Genomic DNA, 9,917 nt, shown 5'->3' on the forward strand with positions numbered 1-9,917 from the left:
CCCAAGATCCCGAGAGGAGAATGGAGGAGAAGGGATTGCGGCGTGACCATACCCCCTGGGGGGTGATTTCTCGCTTTCTGTCTCTATGTCTCTCTCTGTCTGTCTGGTGAGCACACGCGCCCTATAGCGAAAACCTCTCAAAAAAAAAGAAAAAAAAAATCCATGCCTAGTCTTTTCATAATATGAATTTTCCCATGAGCCTTTGGAGACCCTGGTATGAGAGGGTGAGGACGAAAAACAGCACATTGCTAGTAAGCAGCTCAGTGCGTGGCCCAGGGCCTAGCTCTGGGGCCGGCTACACGGGTGGAACCCTGGCTCTGCCGTCTACTGCTGTGTGAGTTTGGGCAAGTCACGCAATGTCTCTGAGCCTCTGTTTCCTCATCTGGGAGGAGCGGTAATAGTGCCTACCTCCTAGAGTTGCTGCAGGATGCAGTGCTTGGCACACGTAAACACTCTGGAAGTGTTAGCCGTGACCTCTGGGGTGGGGGGAGGATGGCAGGGACTTTGCTGCCCACTTTATTCACATTTGTACTGTCCAAAGCTTTACAGGCAGGTATTTCTTTTATACTAAAAAAAATAAAATAAAATAAGGAACCAGCAGATGGCGTAATGGTTACGTTGCTGGACTAACCTGGCAACTTAAAACTCATGCCAGGCATGTGCGTGCATACCCAGAATCCCAAGAGGAGAATGGAGAAGGGATTGTGGTGTGGTCATCCTCCCTGGGGGGTGATATCTCGCTTTTTTCTTGTCTCTCTGGAGAGTGCATGCGTCCTATAGTAAAAAATCTCTCAAAAAACAAAACAAACAAACAAAACCTCAAAAACTAAGACCAACAGCCGAATATAAAAGTGGTCAAGGTGTAGCAGAGCCAGGCGTCGCTCCCTCCTCTCCCCCACGTCTGTCTCCTACTCACCGTCGGTGAAGAGAGGCTCGGGCAGCTTCCGGAAGAAGGACTTGAGCAGGCTGCTGATCACATTCAGGTCTTGCCAGCGCTGGGGAAGGGGCAGAGATGTCAGGCCACAGGCCGGCACGGCCACGGTCAACACCACACACACCCCTAGCCCAGCCTGTCCCCACTCCAGCCAGCACAGGAGGCTCTCACACTTGCCCATCCTCAGAAAGTACCAGGCGCCTTCTTTGGGCCAGGCCTCGTAGAGGATGGAGCGGGCGGTACCACTCCACACGAGCCTGCCCACTGCACCTCCACTGGGCCTGCAAGTGTCAGCCTCAGCTCCTGCCTCCAAACAGCCCGCAGTGAGCAGTGTCACCCCACTCACCCTCTCTTTAACGCCCAGTCCAAGTACCTGAGATGCAGCAGGTCCTGGCTCCTTCCTGCCTCAGGCCCTTGGCTCCTGGTTCCCTCCACTAGAACCCTCCTTCCCTTGCGCTTCACCTGACTCTTCAGACACGAAAGTGTCACCATCGCGGCTGAACTGGCCCTGCCGTCGCCCTTGGCACCTACCTAACGTGTCCTTATTCTATGCTGTTGTCATCTTGCTCCCTGAGAAACAATTATCTCGCTTCCCACCGAATTCCCACCACCTCGCCGGGACACGCAGCCTGGCGCGTGAGTGCTCTAAGTCAGGGGTTCTCAGCAGAGGCCAGCTTGGCCCCAGCGCAACATCTGGCAAGGTCTGGAGTTGGTGAGGCTTCCACAGCTGGATGTGCCACTCACGTCTACTGGATGGAGGCCTGGGGTGCTGCTCAAGGCCCCCAGGGCACAGAGTGGCCCCCACGACACATGATTATTCTACAAATGTCTGCTGGGCCCGGGTAGAGAAACCCTGGTCTTCAATAAGTTCGTGGACACAGGTATTATGAAAAAAGTATGCATGGATTTGGATTTTATGTTTTGCAACAGAATAGACGTGTTACAACGTGCCTGGACAGGTTTGAGGCACTAAGAAAGAGAAGGTGTTCGTTTGAAAAGGGCCCCTATCAGAGCAACGGGGATTCTGCTAAAACGGAAGCAGGAAGCAAGAACCAACACCGCGTGCGTGGAGAAGCCTGGGTGAAAAGATGGCGAAGTCGCTGGTGCTTTATGAGAAGTTATGGGGACAACGTTCCAGAGAAGCCAGCAGTTTACAGATGGGTAACTCGCTTTAGGGGAGACACGTCAGGTGGAAGATGACGTCTGGAGCAGCAGATCGTCCACATCCATTTGAAAAGAAAGAACAGTCTTGCTCGAGCCCTAACGGAAAAGGACCAAGGAATAGCAGGGACAGTGGCCAACACCACGGGCGTTGTCATCGGCTCAGCCTGCGCGCTTCTGACCGAAAAATTTAAGTTGTGCAAACTTTCTGCCTGGTAGGTGTCAAGCCGTTGCCTCCAGATCAGCTGCCAATGAGAGCAGTCTTCTCACTTTTTCTTTATTAGTATTATTATTTTTAAAAAAATTTGTTAGAGGGCACGTGCACTCACCAAAGAGAAACAGAGAACAGGAAGGGCAAGTGAGAAGTACCCTCCCAGGGGGAATGGCTACACCACAATCCCTTCTCCAGTCTCCTCTTGGGATTTTAACAAAGCACACGTGTCCAGTGTTTTCTGTTTTTTTTTTCTTTCTTTCTTTCTTTTTTTTTTTAGGTTTTTGTCATAGGGCGCATGCATTCATAGAGACAGAGACAGAGAGGAAAAGTGAGAAATCGCGCCCCCTACGGAGGACAGCCATGCCGTGACCCCTTCTCCTCCACCCTCCTCTCAGAGTTCTGGACATGCACACACACATACCCAGTGCAAATTTTAAGCCACCAGGTCAGGGACTCGAACCACAGTCGGCCATGTGGGAGTACAACACCTTAATCACCATGCTGCTGGCTGGCCCAAGAGCAAAGTTCTCAATGAAAAAAAATTTTTTTAGAGAGAGAAATGTTTGCTATAGGGCACATGCGCTCACTGGAGAGACAGAGAGAAAAAAAAAGCAGGAAATCCCCCTCTGGGGGGATGGCCACGCTGCAATCCCTTCTCCATTCTCCTCCTGGGATCTTGGGCACGCACATACACGCACACACCCGGTGTGATTTTCAAGCCACCAGGTCTAGGACTTGAACTGTGCTTGGCCAGGTGGGAGTCAGCAACATGACTGATAGGCCATCTGCTGGCCCCTCTCAGTTCACAATGTAAAAAAGACTGCGGTAACATGGTCAAATTCCCAGGCCCTCAGTTCTTTAGGGATGGACTAAATGGCCCGTACCATCACTTACAGAAGTATCTTAAACTTTATGGAGTTTATCTTGAGAAACAAAGTCTGTTTAAAACATTTTTATCTTTCAAAAAAATTGTTTCGCCATAGGGCACATGTGCTCACTGGAGAGACAGAGAGAGGAAATGAGAAGTCATTCCCCTCCTTTTTCCTCCAGTCTCCTCTCGGGATTTTGGGTACTTACCACGGACTCGGCCATGTGGGATCCAGTGCCTTAGCCATCACACCACCTGCTGGCCCCGCATATGTTTTTGAATCCCATTTCTCCACTAACTTTTTATTTTATTTATCTATTTTTAATAATTATTTTATTTAACTTTACTTATTTATTTTAATTTGACCAGAGAGGGACAGAGTGAGAGAGAGAAAGAGAGAAAGCTAGCCACCAGGTTCAGGACTTGAACCGTGTCGGCCATGTGGGAGTCCAGCACACGACACCAGCCGGCCCCATTTTTCCACTAACTTTTTGAAGTCTCCTTATAAATGGGTGTTAAATAGAAGACTGAATAAAGAACAGTTGGGTCAAGACCAGTAGATGGCGTAATGGTTACATTGCTGGACTCCCACGTAGCAAACCACAGTTCGAGTCTCAGACTCGGAGGCTTAAAATTCACACCAGGCACATGTGCATGTGTGCCCGCCCAAAATCTGAAGGGGAGAATGGAGAAGAGATTGCAGTGTAGCCATCTCCCCTGGGGGGTGATTTCTTGCTTTCTGTCTCTCAGGGAACACAGGGGCACCATAGCAAAAAACCAACCAAACAGCTCTTAAAAAAAAAAAAAATGCTGGGTCCTAGGTCATTGTCCCATCTGTCCACCAGGGGACACCCTCACCCTGCACTGCTGCAAAGTCAGGCACCACCACCTGGCTGGGAATGGCTCAGAAACTCCTACCCAGAAAGCAACCTAATACCCTCAACAGAAAGACACAGCTCACATTTGTTAGGATGAATCCGCAGCTTAATTCCAGACAAACAACACACTCCCCACAGGCCTGACACACAGGACTTAACTTCCAGAGCCCCCACTGCAAACAGCACACCAACACACCCGGCACAGCCCTCTCTGGCCCTGGCTGGGGCCCCAGGCCTACAGCTCTGGCCCCTCTGATGGTAGCTAAGGGGAGCTGCCTGCTTAGCTGCATACCCCACCGCTACCCTACACAGCTGCGGCCCGCCTCACTCCATCACCTTCTGCTCAGCTTCCTGCTACCTAAGACATGGACTAACCTGTGTCCCTCCTGTGTGGCAGTGTCTGCCCTCCCCACTCTGAGCCTGGCCTCTGCCATCCTGCCACTCACCTTCTCCCTGACAGCAGCTCCTTGGACCAGCCTGCCTCCCAGCCTGCCATTACCCCAGTGGGTGAGTAACCATCACCCCAAACCTGACGGGCCTGACCTGACCCATCCCTCTCTGAATCCTCCCAAAGCTCCCTTACTCCCTGGTTCCACCAGGCACAGATGCTGCCAGCCCCCAGCTCAAATAGTTGGCTCTTCCCTGCCCCATCTTCCTCCCTGTCCTGCAGCCAGCTCCTGGAGAAGCTCCCCACCCCCATTTCCCGGGACCACTGGCCCTCCTGACCCTACACCTGTGCCCTAGACGCTGCTCCAGGCCTCCCTCGTTCTTGTCCATTGGGCGCAAGCTGAAGCATTACTCTTTCTCAAACCTACTCACGTTTTGCCTCCCCAGCTTTAAAAATTTTTTTAGATTTTGTTATAGCGTACAGGCACTTGTCAGAGAGAGAGAGAGGGATAAAGTGAGAAATCACTCCCTGTGAGGGATGGCCACACTGCAATCCCTTCTCCTCTAGTCCCCCCTCAGGATTTTGGGCTCGTATGCCCAAGTGCCTGGTACATTTATCAAGTCACTGGGTCTGGGACTTGAACCACACAGTTGGCCATGTAGAATCCAGCTGCCTTAACCACCATGCCACTACCTGGGCCATGCCTTCCCAGTTTAAGAGCCATCAAAAGCTCTCTACTGTCCACTGATCAAAGTCAAAGGTTTCAGTAAAGCCATCAAAAGCCCACTGTCCCCCAGGCCTTATCCTCCCACCTCCAAGCCCTGGAGGTGGGTCTACGCTGTCCCGACCCTCAGACTCTTCCCTGGGATTTTGAAAATGCCACCATCCTGCACCTGGACTGCTTTCCCGTCTACCTGCCCCCTCCTCTCATCCTTAAAGGGCTCGAACAGTCCAGCCCGTACCCTGCTCCTGCCCTCAGGATCTCTCTCATCGATGAAAGATCATCTTCATCTCTTGCCCTGTCTCCCCACTTCCCAGGGACAGGAAGAGGCCTGTATATCGCAGGAGGTGGCTGCACAGCGTGGGCTCGTGAAGGCAAACCCAACATGATAGACAGGGCAAAGCAGGATTGCTTCAGTTCAAGCAAGGATGGGGGGTCCTGGCCTGCCTCCCACAGCCCCTCTGGGGAACCCTGGGCCCTGAGGAACACAGTCTGAGAACGGCTTGCCCTGCTATAAACCCTGACAGTGGTTGTCGGATTCCACCATGAGCTGGTCTCACCTCTCCGGCTCAGCCTCTTCTCTTCCCATGCGGTGGCCATCTAAATTGCTGGCCATTCTAGAAAGTGTCACATAGTCCCCTCCCCTAAGCCAGGGGTCTGCAAACCATGGTCGGTAGGTGAGATACAGCCAGCAGCCTATTTCGTCTGGCCCTTGAGCTAAGTATGGTCTTCGCAGTGTTAAAGGATGTGAAGATGAGGAGGAAGAGGAGGAAGAGGAGGAAGGGGAGGTAGAGAAGGGGCAATGCAACAGAACAAACCAGTCCTAATTATGACTGTCTGGCCCTTCACAGAGAAAGTCTGGAGGCTCTCGGCCAACCTCTGGAGTCTATGCCGTCGTCCAGGCATCCCTCTAGCTGGCTATCACTGGCTTTTACTGAACTGTGTACCCTGGAGGCTCAGAAGACACTGCTGTCTGTGAACCTCACGTCCCCCAGGCCATGACTGCATTTGTCTGTTGGGTCAGACTTGGGGTGACAGCCATCTCGGGGCTGGCTTGCCGGAGCAGGTCCCATCCTGTCTATTTGGTGCTCTGGCTTAAGCCAGATACATCACAGGACATAATGAAGGCCACGTGATGAACCCTAGGACTCCCCCAGCACAGCACCCGGCCACACCCACCTCGTCCTGCAGGTTGATGTCACTGGGCCCACGGTTGAGCTGCTCCTGCAGGCTGGACACCACTGCATTGTTGCCGGGCACTCTGTAGATGCCTGTGGACTCTAGCCCCCGGGCCTCCACAATGCGACAGCAAGCGGCCACAATCAGGGGGACACGCTGGAGACATAGGAAAGGGGGGCATTAGGGGAGGGAGCCAAAAATGGTGGGAGGCCAAGATGGAGACAGTGCAAGGCCCAACACTACTGCCAGGAAGCCCCCTGGGAGTGGGGCACAACTGGCTGTCTCTGGTCTGGCAGACCAGAATACCAAAGCCTTGTCAGGGCTGGAGATGGAGCGGGGCTCCACCCCAACCCTGCTTCCCCTCTTCTGGGAGCCCAGGGTGGGTGGGGGCCCTGCCCTTTCCTGGTCTGTCTCCCACTGTGTCTCTTGAAGCTCTGCCCCTCCGAACTTTGGGCTCCCCCGCCCCGCCTGCTCTGGAGTGCGACAGGGACCCACCTGGTTCTCTGTGGCAGGCTGGCACTCCTCCAGCCGGACCCCAAATGCCCTCGGGGCTGCCTTCTTGTTCTTCTTAATGATGTTGATGCCCCAGGGAGTTTTGGGGGTGGCAGTACTATCATCTGAAGTGAGGGGAGGCAGGGAGAGCCAGGGTGAGTCAAGGAGGGGCGGACCCAGAAGGGTCACATGCACTCACCGCCTCATTCACACACACACACATTAGGACACACCATCGGAGAAAGAGCCAGCATGCCGAGGGCTGACGGGGAAACACCCACAGGGAAGGCCAAGGGGATGAGGGTGAGAAAGGCCTTGGAGTAATGTAAGGACTTCTGTGTGGCCTCAGGGCTAAACTACATGGTCGGAGATTCTAGTACATCCAGGGGAAGGACTTTCTAACCATCTAAAGTTGGTGAAGGTGGAAAGGCCTCCCTTCCCACCCCGGAAGACACAAGCAGAGACTAGAGGAGCACAGAGCAGGGATGTGGAGAGGATCAGGCTCCAGGGCCTTCCACCTGAGACCCCTAGAGCCCCGGACCCTCACAGGCACACACAGGCAGACACAGCAGGTGACCCTGGTGCACGGTCACAGGAACATACATGCAGGTGACCCTGGTACACACTCACAGGCACACACAGGCAGACACAGCAGGGGACCCTGGTGCCCAGTCACAGGAACATACATGCAGGTGACCCTGGTACACACTCACAGGCACACACAGGCAGACACAGCAGGTGACCCTGGTGCACACTCACAGGAACATACATGCAGGTGACTGTGGTATACACTCACAGGCACACACACACACAGGTGACCTGGGTGCATGCCTAGACACACACATAGGTGACCCTGGTGCACACATAGGCACATACACGCAGGTGGCCCTGGTGCACACTCACAGGCATACTCACACAGGTGACCTGGTGCATACTCACAGGCACACACACTCAGGTGACCTGGCACTCATGCATGAGCACAGGCACTCAAGTGACCTGGCGCACACCCGCAGGCACACACACTTGACCTGGCGCACACTCACGAGCACACACACTCAGGTGACCTGGCGCACGCCCGCAGGCATATGCACTCAGGTGACCATGGTGCATGCCCACAGGCGCACGCACACAGGTGATCTGGCACGTGCCCGCAGGCACACACACTCAGGTGACCCGGAGCGCGTCCACGGGCACACCACCCAGGTGACCCTGACATACACTCAAAGCATGCATGCACACATGCAGACCCACAGGTGGCCTGGGCCTCCCGCACACGGCACACTGCCCGCCTCAGCAGCGCTTGCCTACCCTTGCTCCCTGCGGGCTGGTCCTGCGTCCTGAAGCCACGTGCCGCACTCTGCCTAAGGAATTCAGACTTGAGACCCCCTAAGCCACGAGAGCTCTTAGGGGAAGAATCGGCCTTGGGCCCAGAGCTATGGCTGTGGAGGAAAAGGGGGAGAGGAGGTGTCTTCATGTGGGTTGGCCGACATGCCACCCGCCCTGACCTCCCGCCATGTGGGACCTCCCCTTTGTCCTGAGGCAGTTCCTTTAAGCCTATCTGGGGACCAGAAGCCCTCGCTTGGTTCCCCCAGCCTGGAGGTGGGCCAGGAGCATGCGCTCCTCCTGGAGTCCTCCCACCTCCGGAGCTGCGCCATGAGGGCCAGGCCTCACCTCACTTTGCGGTAATCATTAAGCTTCTTGCTGATCAGAGCTTGGTTGGCACAGCCGGGGTCCTGGAGCAGGAAAGGAAAGGGCAGACCACATCAGTGCCCACGCCAGCCTGCACCGGGAGCACCCCTGGCCCCGCCTCAGCCTCGCCACCCCTCTCCACTTCCAGTGGAGAGCACAGATCCTGGAGCAAGAGAGGCCAGGGCTGGACTCCCGGACCCTCACCAGCTGTGTGACCGTGGGTAAGCCACCTAGCCTCTCTGAGCCTCAGTCTCCTAAGCAAGAAACACGGGGAGCTGATAAGGCCCTCTCAGGGTCGGGGTGCAGGATGACACACGCAGCTCTCATCATGGTCCCGGCAGGCACTGGGGCAGCCACTATGATGAAGGGGACTCAGAATCCCTCAAACATGTCCTGCCGGGGACAGCCCAGCCACGCCCCTGGACAGGGGACCCAGATGCCAGTGAGGAAGGATGATGTCCTGGGAGGCAGACAGTCACCAGGAAGGCTGTACTAGTGCCTCCTGACTCTCTTGACCAGAGCAGGCGCCTGCCTGGACAGCCCATGCCCAGGACCCCGCGTAATTGTGTGCTGGTATGTGAAGGCATCTTTGTGCAGGCACCTGGCCAAGGCCAGAGCAGAAGCCCAGCCCAGGCCACTGGAGTGCAGCTGTGGCTGACCAGGAAGGGGGGGGTGCCTTTATTTTTTTCCTTAAATTCTCCCCAAATCCCTGCCAAAGCCATGGATCAACTCTTGCCTGCCTGCTGCCAAAGGCCAAGCCTCTTGGCCTTCTCCCAAGGTCAATGTTCATCCCCCTGCATACAGGCCGCCTGGCACAGCCAGGGCCAGGGGTGCCTCATTCTGCGGTCTGCACCATAGGGGACTTGCCCGCCTTGCCTCCTGCCAGAGGCCAAGGCTGACCCTGCCCCAGGGAGCACACAGCAGCAGTCTTACTCCAGCTATTGCCACTGTGCTTGCCCCAGACGGCTGACGGGAGGTACCCAACCGGCCATGGTCTGCCTGTTTGTGCACACCCTAGCTGAGGCGTGCACCGTGGCAAAGTGTGTCCTTGCTAGCCTGTTTCTAGAAGAGGGAAGTGAGGCTCAGAGAGGCCAGGCCCTCCAGGATCCACAGCAGCCGAGGTCAGCCCTGGCCCTCTGCCCTCCCAGGTCCGGCCGGGGCTGGAGCTGGGGCTGGGGCTGAGCCGGGCCCTCACCTCGCCCTCGGCCCTGCTGTTCTCTCGGATCGCTCTGATCCAGCCCAGCATGTCATCCCGATCCTCAGCCTGAAAGAGATATTCACAGAAGTCAGCGGTGGTCAGCCGGAACACGTGCCTCCTCTTGGTCTCGCTGTAGGAGATGTCCACCAGGCAGGAGCCGATGCAGACGGGCGCCGCCTCGTCCTCACCTGCGCC

At 55.5% G+C, this 9,917-nt stretch overlaps 1 protein-coding gene across 1 annotated transcript in view; it reads right to left on the bottom strand.

Annotated features, from left to right (window-relative positions):
• The window catches only part of ARHGAP23 (Rho GTPase activating protein 23), a gene marked incomplete in the record, with an annotated part of 91,418 nt that overhangs the window by 29,983 nt on the left and 51,518 nt on the right, over window positions 1-9,917 (bottom strand). The window contains 6 exon segments of the mRNA XM_014583221.1: window positions 917-995; window positions 6,344-6,499; window positions 6,839-6,960; window positions 8,144-8,274; window positions 8,507-8,568; window positions 9,720-9,788. Of these exon segments, the coding sequence (XP_014438707.1) occupies window positions 917-995; window positions 6,344-6,499; window positions 6,839-6,960; window positions 8,144-8,274; window positions 8,507-8,568; window positions 9,720-9,788 (619 nt within the window).

Source organism: Tupaia chinensis, unplaced genomic scaffold (assembly GCF_000334495.1).
Source record: "Tupaia chinensis unplaced genomic scaffold, TupChi_1.0 Scaffold144171_1, whole genome shotgun sequence".
In the NCBI taxonomy this organism is placed as follows: domain Eukaryota; kingdom Metazoa; phylum Chordata; class Mammalia; order Scandentia; family Tupaiidae; genus Tupaia; species Tupaia belangeri.